This window comes from Perca flavescens, chromosome 2 (assembly GCF_004354835.1).
Source record: "Perca flavescens isolate YP-PL-M2 chromosome 2, PFLA_1.0, whole genome shotgun sequence".
In the NCBI taxonomy this organism is placed as follows: Eukaryota; Metazoa; Chordata; class Actinopteri; order Perciformes; family Percidae; genus Perca; species Perca flavescens.
The window spans coordinates 13,070,370-13,089,667 of NC_041332.1; the positions used below are offsets into that span (position 1 = coordinate 13,070,370).

The 19,298-nt window shown below is 41.5% G+C and overlaps 1 protein-coding gene across 3 annotated transcripts in view; it reads right to left on the minus strand.

Annotated features, from left to right (window-relative positions):
* The window catches only part of sdk1a (sidekick cell adhesion molecule 1a), a 252,184-nt gene that overhangs the window by 39,497 nt on the left and 193,389 nt on the right, over positions 1-19,298 (minus strand). For all 3 annotated transcript variants that reach the window (XM_028594450.1, XM_028594442.1, XM_028594455.1), the window contains 8 exons: positions 15,649-15,844; positions 14,573-14,671; positions 13,167-13,358; positions 8,770-8,891; positions 8,551-8,663; positions 6,692-6,842; positions 3,776-4,016; positions 540-655 (listed from right to left, as the gene is read on the minus strand). In XM_028594450.1, coding sequence (XP_028450251.1) covers positions 540-655; positions 3,776-4,016; positions 6,692-6,842; positions 8,551-8,663; positions 8,770-8,891; positions 13,167-13,358; positions 14,573-14,671; positions 15,649-15,844 — 1,230 coding nt within the window. The remainder of the gene's footprint in view (positions 1-539; positions 656-3,775; positions 4,017-6,691; positions 6,843-8,550; positions 8,664-8,769; positions 8,892-13,166; positions 13,359-14,572; positions 14,672-15,648; positions 15,845-19,298) is intronic.

The following is a 19,298-nucleotide window of genomic DNA, read 5'->3' on the forward strand; positions in this document are numbered from 1 at the left end:
ATAAAAAAGTTACGCACCAAAGCTTCAAGTGGGCCACAATTCTGGACTTCAATACTAATGCAGAATATTATATATATACAATATGTATACTCAACAAATCACCTTATCTTGTGCCTAAACTACAGTTCATGTTTATTTCAAATAAATAAAGCACTTACCCATACCATGTAAAAGAGGATGACAGAGTGTAAATAATCCAGCTATTGTTTCTACTACAACATGAAAAAAAAAAAAAACTGCTGTTTTATGAAAGAATATTAAACGTTAAAGCCTCTTTCATATGCATGTTCACAGTTATACACACGCCTCCAGAAGTACTTACTGCAGCTGGGTGCTTTTAAAAGTAGTAATGTAGGAATAAGAAACTAGAGCAGTTACAGGCTATTACGTCATATTCAGATTATAATGTTTTTTTTTTGTGTGCATGCCTGTGGATCTCTGTGTGTGAGAGAGTGTGTGAAGGTGTGATAATGGGCTGAGGGGGTCAAGTGAGAATGCCAGGGTGGGATTATGTGTGTGTGTTTGAGTGCTTTATACACCTTATATCCAAGTATGGCTCCATTCTTCTGTGCCTGAGGGAGAGCAGACCATTTGAGCAGGATCCTGGTGGAACTCACTGCCTCAGCAGTCACATTCACCGGAGATCCAGATGGAACTAGAGAACATACACACACATTATTACATTACCAACAGACTATCATTGTACAAAGTATGAACCACTATTTCTAGTCATTTTGAAAAAAAAAAGAAAGAATAATAATCTTATATATTTAATATGAATAAAGTATTTATTCATAATCCATCCATCCATCTTCGTCCGCTTATCCGGTGTCGGGTCGCGGGGGGAGCAGCTCCAGCAGGGGACCCCAAACTTCCCTTTCCCGAGCAACATTAACCAGCTCCGACTGGGGGATCCCGAGGCGTTCCCAGGCCAGGTTGGAGATATAATCCCTCCACCTAGTCCTAGGTCTTCCCCGAGGCCTCCTCCCAGCTGGACGTGCCTGGAACACCTCCCTAGGGAGGCGCCCAGGGGGCATCCTTACCAGATGCCCGAACCACCTCAACTGGCTCCTTTCGACGCAAAGGAGCAGCGGCTCTACTCCGAGCTCCTCACGGATGACTGAGCTTCTCACCCTATCTCTAAGGGAGACGCCAGCCACCCTCCTGAGGAAACCCATTTCGCCGCTTGTACCCTGGATCTCGTTCTTTCGGTCATGACCCAGCCTTCATGACCATAGGTGAGGGTAGGAACGAAAACTGACCGGTAGATCGAGAGCTTTGCCTTCTGGCTCAGCTCTCTTTTCGTCCAACGGTGCGATAGATTGAATGCAATACCGCACCCGCTGCGCCCGATTCTCCGACCAATCTCCCGCCCCATTGTCCCCTCACTCGCGAACAAAACCCCAAGGTACTTGAACTCCTTCACTTGGGGTAAGGACTCATTCCCTACCTGGAGAAGGCATTCCATCGGTTTCCTGCTGAGAACCATGGCCTCCGATTTAGAGGTGCTGATCCTCATCCCAACCGCTTCACACTCGGTTGCGAACCGATCCAGTGAGTGCTGAAGGTCACAGGCCGATGATGCCATCAGGACCACATCATCTGCAAAGAGCAGCGATGAGATCCCCAGCCCACCAAACTGCAACCCCTCCCCACCCCGACTACGCCTCGATATCCTGTCCATAAATATTACAAACAGGATTGGTGACAAAGCGCAGCCCTGGCGGAGGCCAACCCTCACCTGAAACGAGTCCGACTTACTACCGAGAACCCGGACACAGCTCTCACTTTGGTCATACAGAGATTGGATGGCCCTGAGTAGAGACCCCTCACCCCATACTCCCGCAGCACCTCTCACAGTATCTCCCGGGGGACCCGGTCATACGCCTTCTCCAAATCCACAAAACACATGTAGACCGGTTGGGCATACTCCCAGGCTCCCTCCAGGATCCTTGCGAGTGAAGAGCTGGTCCGTTGTTCCACGACCAGGGCGGAATCCGCATTGTTCCTCCTCAACCCGAGGTTCGACTATCGGCCGAACCCTCCTTTCCAGCACCTTGGAGTAGACTTTACCAGGGAGGCTGAGAAGTGTGATACCCCTATAATTGGCACACACCCTCTGGTCCCCCTTTTTAAAAAGAGGAACCACCACCCCAGTCTGCCACTCCTTTGGCACCGTCCCAGACTTCCACGCAATGTTGAAGAGGCGTGTCAACCAGGACAGCCCCTCCACACCCAGAGCCTTGAGCATTTCTGGACGGATCTCATCAATCCCCGGGGCTTTGCCACTGTGTAGTTGTTTGACTACATCAGTTATTCATAATATCATTATGATATATTTTTCAGTAATATAAAAAAAAAAACATTTTCTACTTCTTTGTCACACAAGACTCAAATTGTATGATGATCTGATGGAAATCTCAGGAAACACAGCAACCTATATTATGTGCAGCCAAACACTAATCATGATTGTAATTTATACTGGGAAATAGTGAGCAAAATCACGTAGATATGTGTGCCTGACAGGATTAAATTTACTGCATACGATATCAAAATAAATTGAGGTACTAGAGAGAAATATAGGCCCTCCAAACAGGAAATGCCACTTGGGTTGATTTTTAAGCATAATGACAGTTTGGTAAACCCAGTCTGGCATAAACAAAACTGATTAATTAAAGTATGAATAATACGCATGAACCTTAAATTTTATTATATTGAAGTGCAGTGCAAACCCTGCTGGTCCCACTATACTACAGCTTTTCTCCATTATTCTGATTTTAGGGACATGAGCCGCAGTTTTGAGAATACATGTCGGTGAGAGAAACAACAAAACAATCATTCAATAAACACAATCCCATTGTGTCGACAAAGAAAATGATGTAACAAAATCAGCAAAAATAATAAGAAAAAAAAACAACCTTCATGACAGCAGTCATTTCACACTGATCATTTTTCTTTATAATAGATATATGACCTGTAATATTCTTCGACCCGAAAAGGTTTGGATCAAAAAGGTTTGTGTCACAAATCTAACCTCATCGTGACTGAAGTGATGTCATCAGAGGTCCATGACCTATGTGACATCTTGACCTCTTGTGTTATTGGGACTTTACATTGCCACGATGAAAACCTATCATAGAGGAAAGGTGAATGTGAAAACAGACGTCCTGGATGGGACTAGAGGCCCTCCTGAACTGCTGCACTTCAGTCTGATTGAACATCACAATGTCCCAATATACAAAGTATAAAGATACGTATTTATTAAAGAGCGGAAGAATAAAAATACTCAATCTTTATGAACCTTTCATTCCAATACTGTGTTCTAACACAATTTACATTTGAATACAGAGCGGCTTGAAGGGCAACTGATATAAAGCATGACCAACAGAAATGTCCCCTGTTAGCTCGCCGGTTCACTGTAACAACGCCGAGGTCCACTGCTGGATACATACACAAGTAAACACACACACACACACACAGGCACACACGCACACACGCACACACGCACACACACACACACACACACACACACACACACACACACACACACACACACACACACACACACACAGCTCATTGCAACTTCACTCTCTGAACCAATCTTCGATTTTATCTCAATCATCTCCCCCTCCCCCTCCTTTTCTCTGTCAAACGTCCCCTTACTGACATAGAGGGAGAGTTTAGAGAGCAGAGAGAGGTGGCAGGAGGAGGGGGGACTCACTCAGGGAGAAACTTGCAGACAGGTAAAAGGAGTGCATGAGGTTTGTGTCCTTACCAGATTCTGCGGTGAGTGCTGCGACAGTGTTGCTCCATGGTCCAGGTCCTATGGAGTTGTAGGCCTGTATCTGAACCTGGTACTGGGTCCAGGGATTCAGGCTCTCTATTGTGGTCTCATTGGTCCCCCCAGCTCTCGCCACATCCTCTGTCCTGTCCTCCCCCAGGCCGTCGGTCCTCCACACACGCAGCCGGTATCCCACAGTCTCTGGACTGCTGTTGTACTCGGACTCTGGGAGAGGCTGGAGGGTAACAAAGAGTGAGTGGAGAGAGATTAAAAAAAAAGGACAGATTAAAGGGAGGTGTTTTGCAAATAATTATTCTCGTTCTACATTCTTGTTTTTTTAGTGAGTGATTTAGTTTATTGTCATTATGGCCATGCTTTACAGACAAAACCGTGTATATGAACTGCTATATATGGTCATGTATACAGATAATGTTGATCATTGTTAGTTAGGCTATACATGTTTGAAAACATCAAACAAATATAACCTTGGTAAGGATGAGACTAAAAGTAAATGTATGTCTGCTGCTTAGTAGACATCTGCTATTTTCAGGATAATTTCCGAAGCAGATTGTGCACCTTATTGCACACAACAGCTTAATAAATGAGGGCCAGTGTGCTAATCCTGAACTCTGCAAGTATCTTATAATGTGTCAGCACTTGGCCACCCTGTGCCATCACTGCACTTGTGGTAAATTTAATTAATTTTGACTCTGATTGATGGAAGAAGAACTAACCACATAGTAAAAAGGATTATTGAACGAGAAACCAATTTTGAAACCAAAATTGTGATTAATGAAATGATAATTTTGCTCTATAAAACAATATGACAGTTCCTCATAACATGGAGTCATACCCTCAGTGTATTTACTGTAATACTCTTAATGTATTTAATACAACTTTAGGTCCTGAGAGGGGAGCCTGCATGCATTTGGGGAAATAAATCATAATACATTACACCTACACAATAACAACATACAGCACATATGTGCAAAAAAATTGGACAGTGCTCAGACAGATACTACCGTATTATACACAAAAAAGTATTTTTTTATGATATTAAATTTGCACAACTAAATAAGCAACAATCACAGTTAAAGTTAAGAAAGAATACATTTACTATTATTTATTATTAATTTAAAAATGCATCAGGACTGTGTGTGTGGTTTGATCAGATTTGGTTAAAAGTGGCCAGGCAACAAAAGCAAAGAACCTACCAAACTAGTTAATAAAACTTTGATTGGTTGACAGAAATATCTAACACCCCCTTTTTTCCCAGCAGAGCACCTCTGACTTCATACCAGTGAAAAAGGCAAACACAAAAACAAAATAGAATAACCAAAACTGTTTGTCAGGAAAATTGTGAGATCATCACTCATAGTAACAAGCTGATTGAGAAAATTCTTTTTTAACAGCCTTTAAACCCTAAAACTGTTAAAGCCACTATGAGTAGAACATTTTGAACTTTGGTGCCCTGCAGTGGCGTCATCAAAAAAGACCCAGAATGTAGTTGGGTCCCGACGACATAAGTGGAATATCAAGTTTAGGGTTCCACAGTGTTATAAGAAACACACAAACACTCACAAGTGAAAAGGCATTTCGTGGCTCTAAAAAATATGGTTATTTATGTGACATGTCTAACTTGAAAGTACATCCTAAAAACCTTTTACTGTCTTCTCCCCTTTGACATCCCATCTTCTGATATTTCTCTCTATCGCCCTCTTTTCCCTGTTTTATTCACACTCTGTCATCCTCTTTTACTTGCTTCCACTCTCATTTCCTGTCAACCTCCTTCCTTCTCCTGTCCATACTTTTTCTCTGGCCGCTCATCCTCTCTACTCTGCCTGTGAACCACCGTGTCTTTAAGCATTACAGCCACAACCCCCGATCATTCAGTGCCCTAAAATCACGTTAGTAAGAAGTTCAGTTTGTTCACAGCATATATAATTCCACGGAAGATTTTAACCAACATTGTACAATGGTTGCTCTTTGCTGCGCTGCAGATAAGGAAGTGAGACACCCAGCCATTTTAAATACCCTAATGATTTAGCTCAGCTTAACATTTAGGAGCCATAATACAGAATGTCACATTAGCTTTATTACCCTTAATATGCAGCTTAGAATAATAGCCTTAGCTAAAACCATTGTGATGGTTCCATTACAGCAGAAAACCAAGCATAGCTCTGGCTGGGCTCTAACATGCAGGTAAAATCCCATTAGCATGCTGCACAGGTAGCCCATAGCGTCTCAGTGTCTGTGTCTGATTTGACAGGCTCTTTTTCTCATTCTAACTCTTAAATGGAAAATACCCTGCTCTCCATTTATGTTATAATAGAAGAGGGGATGGGGGAATAAAAGAGAGAGGGAGGGAAAAAGAGAAGGACAAAGAGCAGAGACAACAGCAAAAAAAGAAAAGACAGTAAGGACAAAATTACATTGCAGTTTGTGCTGCTAGCAGTCCGCGCGGTGAATGGGACAGATTAGCGTTAGCACTGATAACAAGGAGAGCCAATGATTATATGCTGTCAGCCACTCAACCTGTTCAGTCCTGCTGCTGGTGAGTGCACATGATGTGCATGCACTGATATAAAAATAAGAGCAAATGCACAGAAATGCAGAGCAAAGAAAATCCTCATCAGTCAAATTAGCACTATTTGAATGAGTGTAAAGGGGCAAATACATAGATAGTTTATTATTTGTCCTCAAGGAGACAATTCTTTTCCACATTAAGTGCATACATAACAAGTAAGACCTACAGAATTATACAAGATTATACAAAGAGACAAAGACATGGAATAAAACTCAACACATGCCAGACTGGATTTTTGTAACTTAACAGGAGGTTACTTACAAAGAGAGAGGCTTTACTGTTTTACAGAGTGTGTATCTGTGTGCGTGCATGTGCTTCAGTACCTTCCATTTGAAGCGCAGGCTGGTCTGTGTGGCAGACAGCAGAGTGAGGTTAGAGGGGTGTGTGTCAGGGGCAGCCTGTAGGGTTTGAATTATCCTGGAGGGGGCGCTCAAGGCACTGACGCCGACAATGTTCACCTGCCGCATCCTGAACCTGGTGAGAACAGAGCACCGTTAAAGGGACAATCCACTGATTTTACACAACACGTTTAGTTTATCTGTCATGAGGAGTACAACTCAGCCTGTGAAAACAGCGGGGTAATCTTGACAAATTGGTGACTTTATAACAGAAAGCCTTCGTTACTGTACAATATGTGATTGAAACTTTAAAATCAGCTTTTTTTTTTTTTTAAGTACCCCAACTTTATAGCAGTACAATGTTAAATGCTGGAGTAAATTTTTTTTCAACACAACATTACCAAAAAGTAAGAAGCCAGTTAAAAACAGACATGCAGTTTAAAGTTGGACACAGGGGTTAAGTTTTCAAAGGTGGGCAGCGGTTGTCTAATATTTTCAATTGATTACACAGTGTTAGTATAGAAGCAGTGGCAAAAACCTAATCAATGAAGTCATATAGTATGTATCAGCATATAGTTGTGAGAGATCATCTGATAGACAAAATGAAACCATAGTGTAACACACTCAATCAAAATATCACAGGACATGTCAGCAAGGCCACCAGACTTCACCGTCTGAAGAAAAAATATTTTGGACTTTTTTCTGTATGTTATGTTGTTATGCTTGACAACTAAAACACATTTTTCTAGATGGCAACCTTCAACTGGAACTCTCCCTTAGAGAATTTCTGAAAAAAAATATTGTTAAGTTGTCTGAGGATGCCACACATACAGTCAGAAATAGAGACATAACTATACGGCCCTGGTGACACACACACACACACACACACACACACACACACACACACACACACACACACACACACACACATACATAAATACAGCCATGAGGGAGCATTTGCTACTTTTGTTACTTCTAAATGCAGCCATGCTACAGTGGGGGTGTGAGTGATAAAATGTGTGAGTGTGCAGAGTGCATGTCAGAAACTACATCTATGAGTTCTGGTCCCTGTATAGGGAGATAGAAAGCATGGTGTAAAGAGGGACTTAAAGCGGGGGATATAAAACACAGACAAGTGCATCACTTCATCTAATGTCCCAATGGTGTCGCCTGTGACAACATAATCCTTATGAGTGTACGAAGTCTGCACACGCACACGCACACGCACACGCACACACACACACACACACACACTGCAATCCCATTACAGATGAAGGCAATGATACAGAGAGCAAGAGGCAGAGATAGACAGATACATACAGAAGATAGAGAGAGAGATGAGAGAGAGAGAGAAAGAGGAGGAAGTGTTTCTGCTGTTTAGAGTGACGATAGATCAGGTTTATGAACTACAGGCTCTCCATGGCCCTTGAGCAGGGATTACTGTAAAGACACTCCTCTCTCCTCTATTTCCTATCCTCCTTGTCTCTTCTCCTCTTTAATGCTCTCTGCTGCCCTTCCCACTTTCTCATCACCTTTCAGGGAAGAACCCTGCCCTCCTCCCTCTCCTCTCCTCCCCTCTAGCTAGTTGCGGGAGGGTAATAAGGATCTGCATGCAGCAGCTGTGAAGGTGCTGACAAACAGAAAAGTCTCAGATGGAACTGTCTCTCTGTGTGTCTGTGTGATTTATCTAACTTCACCTGAGTCTTGCAATACTGCAGAAACTAGCGGAGAGTGAGATGTGTGTGAGTGAGTTTGTGTGGGTGTATGTGTGCACGTGGTAGGACTTGACTATGTTGGTAGGACTTGACTCATTGTTGTGTCGGCTGTTGATGTTTGCTGCTCACCTGTACTGGGTGAACGGAGTGAGGTCGGGGATCTCCAGCGCGTCTGCATCTGGCTGGTTTTCTTTCTGGTAGACAACTCTCCAGTCCTCGTCCTTTCCATCCAACTTCACTACCTGTTCATGAAGGATACTGTGTGTTACAAAGTAGTTTTCCTCCAGCTGTGTTTGAGAATTAGCAGGGATCGCAAATGCACACACGCACAAACACGGAGACACGCACCTGGCCTTCTACTATCCATCGAGATATGGCGGTCTTGCCATCAGGACCAGGGCGGAACCGAAGCGTTGCTGTCCGAGGGCTGATGTTGGAGATGACTAAGTTAGATGGTGCACCAGGAAGTTCTGCAGATAGAAAACAGACAGAATACTGCTTTACTTACCCAACGCGACAAATAATTTTGCGATCATTAAGCTAGTACTGGTACGTAATTTTTCACCACTGCATTTTATGTATTCTTACAGGTACATAAAACATTTATTGTCCAAAACCCGTGGGATTGTTGCACTCATATTCATGTTATTTGTGATGTTTCAACAGTGAGTTACAAATTCTTTGAAAGTAAACTACCTCTTGCTTGCTGGTGCTGCAGCAACGAGGTGCAAGCAGAAAAGGACTGTAGCATTACAGCATGGCAAATTATTTCAAAGGGACAGATCAAAAGAAATCAATGAAAGACGAATAATGTTTATATAAAGACTTTTCTATGAAGGGATAAAAAATATGTACAAATTCCAAAACAGAAAAAATGTGGTCAGAACTGCAACATGGCTTATCTCTAATACACGTGCAATACCATTGATAATAGGAAGAGGAAAAGAAGGAAATCATGTCTCCAATAATGACTTAAATATAAAGAAAGGCTTGAAGTAAAAGTGAGCCGAGTAATGGCTTCCAGTCCTTCTTTAATGTGTCTATGTGTCCATGCTTGGCCATAAAACATATAAGATTGGTCACAGAAAAAAAAAAAAAAAAAGAGTTAATTTTACTAAAGCACAGGCACTTATACAGCTGTATATCTCTCTCAGTAAGAACAATTTCATTCACATTTCCAAGCTTGACAATACAATTCAATTCAATTGTATTTATAGTATCAAATCATAACAAGAGTTATATCAAGCCACTTTACAGATAGAGTAGGTCAAGACCACACTATAATTTACAAAGACCCAACAATACAATACAATACAGAGAGATAAATCTGTACACCAGTGGAAGCGAGAGGTGAATTAAATGCACAGTTCACTAAAGTCTATTTAAAGTCTATAAATGTCTGAGTAAACTGCAAGCCTCATAAATTATGTTTGACCCATTCTTATTCTCACATTGTTCCATCTCCATGGAAATAATCAGTGACAAGAAATGTGCAATGTGGCTGACCAGCTGTGGCAGCCTGAACGACACAAGCACTCTGGAAAGAAAAGAGAAGCTGAAAACAAGTGAGAGCTTGGTTTGGAAAAAGTCCCAATCTAAAATGTTTGGTTCTTTTCAAGCTGCATCTAATACACCTAAATATACAAATGTCCACACAGAGCGGATGAAATGTAGCTGACAGTGTCTTTATATTTTAAGTCTAACATATATTTGTATCTTGCTGTGTCCTTCCTCCTACAAAGAATATTTGATTAAAATGTAGAAGCCAGTAGCATCACTGATGCAGCAAGTTTGTTCCTTGGCATGTGCTGCTAGACACCATTGACTAAAGGTTTGAATAGTTGCTTCTGTCACATTCAAGCTGAGAGCTGCCCTGAATTTGGTCAACAACAAGCAACCAGTAGACTATTATTATTTTCTCCTGGTGGTGAGTTTTTCTTTTTTGTCAACCGGGAACACAGATGTATCGTAACAAAGTAGAACTACTTCACTACTGTACTTAAGTACTAAAAGGCTGTATCTGTACTCTACTGGAGTATTATTTTTTTCCTCCTACTTCCACTTTTACTTGAGTACATATTTTCGATGAGTTTAATACTTTTACTCTGATACATTTTTTATGTGCTGCATCATTACTCGTTACAACCAATCACCGTGAATTTGATGTGACTCGCAATATCCAATCGCTTCCGTGACTTCAACCAATCCCAGCAGTCCAACATGCCAGACTTTGTATTAGTATGTGACTCTGAGAGCCAATGACCAAGCGGGAGTTAATTCATTTCCTTGTTTCTGATATGAAGACGAGACGTGTGCGACTCGAACATCACACACTGACCAACAAAACGTACAGCGAAAGACCGTGCAAAACATTTCAGACCGTCCTGCCAACCTGCATACATTTTAACATCAATGTACGCTGTGACGTTTTTTTCACTATAAAGTCGCTGAAAGCTGCTGCTGTTTCAATCCAGTCGGCTCTCTGCAGCGGGCGGGGCTACTGCTCAGTTCCCCCTGCGACTGATGCGCACACACCCACACACACACACACCCACACACACACAAACACACACGTGGATGCAGGAAAAACCGGAGAGGAGACGTACAGGATGACCTAAATTGAGGACAGCTACGCTCGTTATTGTAAGTCCAATAAGTCCTTTGTCAAACCGTATGTATGTGTCTCCCAGCCCAGGCCAGGATTGGAAATGAACTAACAATGTAAAGATCAACAAGCCACTGACAGATATGTTCAAATTTGATCATTCTTTTTGGTAAGGTTACTAGGAAAACTCAGCCCAGAGTACATTTATTCTCCCCGAAACAAGTTTCCTTTTTATTTTTAAAGAACTACACAAAAGAATTTGAAATAATATAAACATTATGATATTAAAAGTTTTGACTGCTTTCTTTAATAAATAACTACATAACACAATACTTGTACTTTTACTACTACTTTAAAATAAACTACTTGCAATACTTAAGTACAACATTTTTTAAATACTTTAGTACTTCCACTTAAGTGTGGTGCTTAAAAAGCACTTCACCTTCTACTTAAGTCACTTTTTTGATAGGGCACTTGTACTTTTACACAAGTCTGGGTCTCTAGTACTTTATACATGTCTGACCGGGAATAAATCAAAGAGGAATAATAATGTGTTTTGTATGCACACTTCATCCAGAACTAAATATTCCAATAAAAGCTTTACAACTTCACCTTCACCGACAGCTGTTGAATTAACTTGGCACTGGTGAGGAAGGCAGCACATTTGATGACTACTCTGGAGGCTAAAATCATGTTTTTTTTTAAATCATCGTCCTAACAAATGAAATACGTGACAGCTTGTTTCTGTTAATGACATTTGCATAATCAAACATCATCACAATCCACTTTGCTCTAGATTGTCTCACTCATCACAAGACTGAGCACTTCAGACCCACTTTTCAACCACTTATATACACTGTGTTTGGGTAATACTTGGTATCGCTGGATGGTGTAAGTGCTCTGGTGTGATCTGCTGTAATCCATCCAATTCTGAAACAGCATCACAAGCATCGTATTTGCTGAACACGACAGAATACAGATCTGTAAAGCCGATGTGCTAACTCAAACACCTTGTGTTGTAACACACCAGTACACTGGGACACATCAGACATATTTTGTAGAATATTTCAGAGGGGGGGTTATTGTAAAAGGACTATATAACATGACTGGGTCCAGTTATTAAGGAAACAAGGCAATATTTATTCTGGATACAGCGAGGTACATGTGTGCAACAAAAGATAAATTGTAGCTATCAGCCTCCATTGCTCTGTAAGTGCATGCAGCAAACTTGTAAGGGTTATAATGTGGAAATGTTGATATCAGCTGCCTTGCTCAGATGAATGACAAAATTCTCTCAACTCCATGAATACATGAATAAATAAACAAGAAGAAGAATCTATGCTCGGTGGATCGCTCTCTCTTCTCATTCTTTAGTTCTTTTTCCTAATCGTCAGTCCTCCGTCTTTCCTTTAGCCTTTTGCTTTCATGAATTAATGAATAACCTCTGTATCTAAGAACTGTCTGTAGCCATCGTGCTTTTACTTTTATTCATAAATTAGTAATCAGAAAATGTTAGGACAAAAATTCTGCTGTAGGAGCCAAGTTTTTCTTCCATTCTCCTACACTTCCTCTTAGTCCATTTCTGACAGACTTTGGTCTACTGTTCTTTGGAGATTGCATTTTTCTGTGTTCCCGGTTCTTCCCTCATTATGTTTCTCTATCTGCTCTCCCTTCTTCAGTCATTTTCTTTGATTGTCTCTTGCCCTCTCTATCCCATCTCTGCATTCCCTCCACTTCGCCATTTGCAGTTAATCATTACTAATAATGATTGCAGCTTGGCCTTGGTCCAGTCATACAAAACTCATCATGCACAAAAGCGTGACGTGCACATGGTATACACACAAATAAACCACACACTAACGCGCTCTCTAAGATGCTGTAAATGACTAACTCTTGTGTGTGACTTGGGCATGTGACTGTGCACGTGAATGTGTGTGTGTTGGTTGTGTGGGTGATGATTCATGGATGCACAGCAACAGCCACTTATCAGCCTGAGGAAAGACAATGGCATCGTAAGAGCTCATCAGTCATACTTACTCTGCCACGCACACACGCACACACACACACACACACACACACACACACACACACTGTCACTGGGTCCTGTTTGTGTGCGTGCATGTGTGTGTATTTATTTTACCTGGTGGGACTCCAGTGGAGATGGTGGAGGATGTGACCACGCCCCGTCCTGCGGCAGTGAGCGCTGCCACCTGTAGTGCGTACACGGTGGTGGAGGTGAGGCCCGTCAGCTGGCACTGCAGGGTGGAGTTGGACAGTGAACGTTCCACACGACTCGACTCCATGCCAGACACTTCCCACCACAACACGTAGCCTGCGGGGTGTAGAGTACACGCTGGGTTAATAAAGGCGCATATAGAAATGAGCAGACATGTACACACGCACAAACACACGCACAAGCTTGTACACTAGCACTTAATGAGAGGTACAGAGCCAAAAAGGAAGACAGTGCGGGAGGGTAACTACAGTCAAAATCCCTGTCTGTCCCTACGCATCTTCACAGTCATGCATCACGCTCCACCACCTTCAAACGCGTGTGTGTGTGTATGTGTTAGGCCACTTGTGTGTAAAGCCCTGGAGAGGGTGAATGGTCCCTCATCTGTCTCCATGCTCACCAGGTGCTGGATGAAAAGCAGGTTGAGGAAAAAAAGAGTAAATGTGCAAGGTGACCATGATTGAATAACCATTTCCCCACTCCTCTGAGTGTGTAAGCTGACTGTAAAGCCACTGCAGCCTTGTGCTGTTGTTAGACTTTGATCTTGTTGTGTAGGTGCCTGATGAATGTCGGGCATGGCGCTGCCATGTCAACACACAGACACACACACACACACACACACACACACACACACACACACACACACACACACACACACACACACACACACACACACACACACACAATGTAGTGTAGTTGCTTGATTCACAGCAGCTTGTCATGTTCACCAGCACCATTGTATAACCAGCCATGGATGAGCTGAGGCCAAAAATAAGGGGAGGGGGGGGGCAAGTGCCTTGAGCTCTGTGATCCGCCATACAAACAACACTCTGGGAGTTTGGATGTGTGGGATGAGGGCATGTTGGAGATAATGTGAGAAGACAAGCTGCAGAGAGAAAGGATTAGCTGATGATGAATCAGTTGTACGCAAACACAGTGTCAGAGACAGGGGGATGTCTGTGGATGCGAGACAGAAAATAAGTGGAGAATACTGCAAAAACTCCCTCACTGCTGATTTCTTTTCGTTTCTTTTTTAAAACTTGAATTAGTCATTCTACACACTGTATTTGCCCATCTGAGAAGAATCCCTTTTAATTGGAAAACGCTGTGCGTATTATGTCTCATCATTGTGTGTTTTACTTTTTGGCAAGAACATACTAACTCAGCCTAATTTAAGCTTCTCCCATCACAGCTGTTAGTGGGTCTAAAAATAGCGTGGCAAAAGTTTCTTGATTATGGAGGGAAGATGGAGGTGTTAGAGGAAATCATGAGTGACTGTTTAGAGATTTTATACTTTATGTAAATGCTCTAACCAGTGATGATGCCATTCTTATCTTCAGGATCCGCCCAGCTGATTCTGAGGGATGTGTCCAAGATTTCAGTGAAGCTCAGGAAACGAACGGGTCCAGGTGCTGAAAAACAATGTACATCAGATACTATTAGTTATATTGCAACTTCTCCAACAGTATGGTTTTTGGAAATCATCCCTTTACAAAAGCACAACTATCTCTTGTCTATGCAGCCTATTACCTACTGCTCTTCAACTTCACACACCACCTCCTAATCACATCTGCATTGACCACCACGCACACACACGCACTCAGGTGCACGCATGCCTGTCGTTTCTCATTTCATGTATGGCTCTCTAACCTCTCTCCCTGCAGAGCGATTAAGCTATTCATCTGAGACATTCAATAACACTCACACACACACACACACACACACACACACACACACACACACACACACACACACACACACACACACACACACACGCAAAAAGCTATCATCAAGCAAGAATTACACCCACTGTTAACCCTGCAACACGCCCAGCACCCAATCAATACCAGTCCACGGCTGTGTGGGAGTGTGTGCGTGTGTTTGTGTGTGTGTGTGTTTGTGTGTACACACACACATGGCTTCTAATATCCCTTTCCCACTCAATAATTGCTGGTTGGTAATAATTGCTTGTCTGTCTGCCTATAGGCTATTGTGTTTATTTGACGGTGCGACTGTGTGCATGTGTACTTGCAACTGGGAGTGGCAGCTATTATGTTTATCCATGGAACAGTAAACTATAAATACCAATATACCTGAAAACATATCAATTCCCTTTAAAAAAAGACAGAGTGGAGAAAAAAATAGGGGGCTGGGGGTGGAATAAGAACTAAAAGATTAAAAAGTAGACAAAAGAAAGTAAGAGCCTGAGAGAAAACATTGTGCACACAGCTGTGTATCACACTGATGGAAACAGCTGGACTGAACACAGAGCAAGTCAATACACTTCATTATTATTCATAGGAGAGACTGATAGTGTTTTTTGTGTTCTGTTCTGGCTTTATTCACCTTGAAGTGTGTGTGTGTGTGTGTGTGGTGTGTGTGTACTCACTGTCCTCATGTGTCTGCAGCAGGGTGGGCAGGCTGCGGGGGCCATCTCCAGGTGTTGTGAAGCAGAGGGTGGAGCCAAAGTACCAGGTAAATTTCTTGAGTCCGCTGACTAATCCTGTGTGGCGTGAACTGGGGTAGTCTGGGGTGATGGTTACCACAATATTATCCTCTGGAGACTGCTCTGGCCAGACCAGCAGCTGTGTGAATTGAAAAGAAGGTTACTGGTGAGATCTAGGTTCCCAATAACGTCTATGGAATCTTCTTTCCTCCAGCACGTCACCACAACACCTAAAATGTCCATCACAGTTATTTGTTTGTTGTATATTTCTATTATGTTTTGTTTTGTTATTATTTTAATCAATCAGTATTAGTTTCAGGCTACCAAATCCAAATATTGTTATTGAGACTGCAGTTATGAAACCAAACTTATTTGTACCACAGTATGGGCTATGGTGAATCTCTTTTTGAATCCGACTGATACCCAGGAGTTTTCTGTCATTAAAGTTTGAAACTGCCAAGTGCTATTTACAAATGTGTTAAAATGGCAAAACGATATTCATATGTCATTCCCTAAAAAAGTTATCTGCATTCCAAACATTTATTTACGTATGAATGTAGCACTTAACATAAATTCCTGCCTGCAGGCTATTAGCAGTCATAACAGCATCTGAGGACAAACACTAAGTTTGATTATCAGTCTAATGAAAAGTTAATTTTCTCTATTGTGATACTTGATTTATATTCAGAACCACAGCAGTTTGGTTTGTGTTATTGCTTTATACGCAAAAACAAACAGTGCAAAAGCATACACTTACATATTCATAATGAGAGATAAGCCTTGGGCGAAAAACTGTGATATGGTACCTTATTTATACTGTAGTTCCTGGTTAAACAATAACTGGCTAAGATGTGAAGTTAGCGCCACGTTTTCATCAGAATTAAGCAGTGCAAAGGGTTAGTGGTGAGTAAATGCAAAAATCCACAATACTGCTTACACACAAGCTGCATATACTTATAGAATTCAAAATAATGGCATGTTGTTGGTGAGATATGTACATAGATTCATTATCACTGCATTGCTGTTGGGGTACAAAGCAAATCTTTTTTTTTTATATCTGTATTTGATAACACCAAAAACTCTGATCTGTAGGCACATTACTGTCTTCAGAAACGAGCACTAAGAATAATAAGTTGTGTACATCGAAGACATTCCTCTCAGCCTCTACGTATTTCTTCAAACAGGTGTCCTCAGTGTTATCAAGTGAACCATCTCCAGATTGGTTCATCTGTTTGTAGTTCCATGAAAAGATCCCTTCGGCCTTCTTTTCATGACACATTTGCATACAATCATCAATTTAATTCTTATTCCACACTTAGCTCTTGTCGCCTTAGACTTCCTCTTTACCGTACTTTCCGATCTCAGTTTAGTATACTCTACTGAGGGTCCACAATTTGGAATTTCTCTGCCTTTACATTTTTTGTTTAAAAGAGGCCTGGAATTACTTCTTCTAACCAACTAATATTTGCCATGCGGATTGCCTATATAACCAACCAATATTTTCCTTTGTCATACAAGTTTAAAGGCCTTTTATGATTCTTTTTTTCTTTTTCTATGTGCGTTTATTTTCTTCTTTGTCTTTCTTGTTTTGTGAAGACTTAAGGCCATGTCACATGAATGTAATCTGTTAATGATGGTGTTTGTGTATACTTGCATGTATTATGAATCAGTGTTCTTGATGTGTGTGTAAAATGATCAATAGATACATACAAATTGTGTACAATCCATTGATGTGATTATTTCCTGTAATATGCAGCATGGAGAATGCCACGTTTTAAACCCCTTGAAGGTTTTTAGGCAATTCTCCTTCACATGCATTGGCTAATTATACAGTATATTGTATCTTTTAGTTTTTTTTTTATTTATGTAAATAAAGAAACAAAACGTCTTACTACTCTGTGCTCTCAATGCTTTGCAAACTGTCTCAACTGCTTTGAGCTTTGAAGCTTTGTGACCTGCTGTTCAATGTGTTCTAGAATTATAGACTATTTCCTCTTTCTTCTGGGTTTATCCTCTGCACAGTAAATTATGTAACACTAACAGAACAGTAACCAACACTGTTGCATTGTTTTTGTATGCAGTATCACTGATGGCATACGGTGCATGACCCACGCTCATTTTCTCCCCACTGTCCCTGTACAGTATGAATCCCTATTATTACATGGGCAGCCTACAACAGCAAGCACCTAATGTTAACCATACGCTCCACTGAAGTTACCACATGCAGACAGTGATGGAATAAACATTTGGAACTCTGTGAATGTTTCATTGAATGTAATCTAGCAGAGAGAGAGAGAGAGAGAGACCCAGCGACTGGGCCATTATGGAGCCTCACAGGTCATAGAGTGATTGAGTAAACAAGGGAGTTATTTCAGAAGCAGCCTAAGACATATTTGAAGCTGTATGTTGATATGTATTTACTGTTTATTCAGTCAATATGCTTCTTGCTAGTTAACCACGCTGGGTTTTTGGGTGTTCATAACTATACATTTAGCTTTGAATAGATCGGTGAAATTAGTGTTACAGAAACATGTTGTCAAATTCACCAAAATAAAAGAACAATTCAGGATTAACACTGTAAATGCTGTTCCAATGTACACAGTGCTTCATATTGTCTCTAAAATATGCACTAGCAACCCAGTCAAAAACACAGGGATCTCCTACTAGGAAAAAGTCTGTGATACCCAGGGACAGTTGAGTGGCTGCTTTTCTCTCTGCCTAAAGGGTGCTGCACTGCACTCAGTCTGTCATGGTAAAATAAGGTTTTCTATTGTACTTTATTATCAGCACAGCGCAGTTTGGGTGCAGTAAAAGAGTGCTGATCTGGCACCCCGAAGCATCTGATGATAGTCCACTTTCAAAGGGTGCTGGGATGATTGGGTCTGCTGTTGCTATAGTAACATGTGCATTTTGAACCAGATTGCAATGGAAACCCAAAGTGTGCTGAAGAACACATGCAGTACAGTACTGTCCCCAAGTAGAGCTGGGACCTGAGCAATGACACAACAACACGATAGTACACAGAGGAGAAAACACACTTTGATCTTTCAGCTGCCACATGTGGTACCTCAAGGTAAAAGTCTTCATAAAGGCTTCTGTATACTGAACTAGTAAGTGCATACTTTTTGTGTGTATTCTTTCTGCCTAATTCACTGTCAATGCATCTTTTATATAACCATGAGAATTCAAATGCAAACCTATCTATTGTAGATAGATAGAAAACGTTATGTAAGGTCAACTTGGCTTAAACTCCACTCCATAAGAAATAGTATGTCATAAGACAGTTTCAAGGACATGTAAATGTGGCTCTACACCCACCCCACCCCCCACACGACAATCAGTTTTGAGCTATATTATTAAGGGTATTGTATACAGTCAGTGATCTGTGGGGGGACGAGATGAGGCTTTGCTTCATATCCTCTTTTTAATTAATATCATTATCTACTGTCCTCTAACCAGCACAACACACTCAAAGACGCACACCCGCATGTGCAGCAGCACCGAGAAGGTCCACTGATTCTAGGTGGTAAAGCCCGGTATACAGAGAGAGCATCAGAGAGCCACATCAAACAGAAGGGAAGGCGTATAGTAAT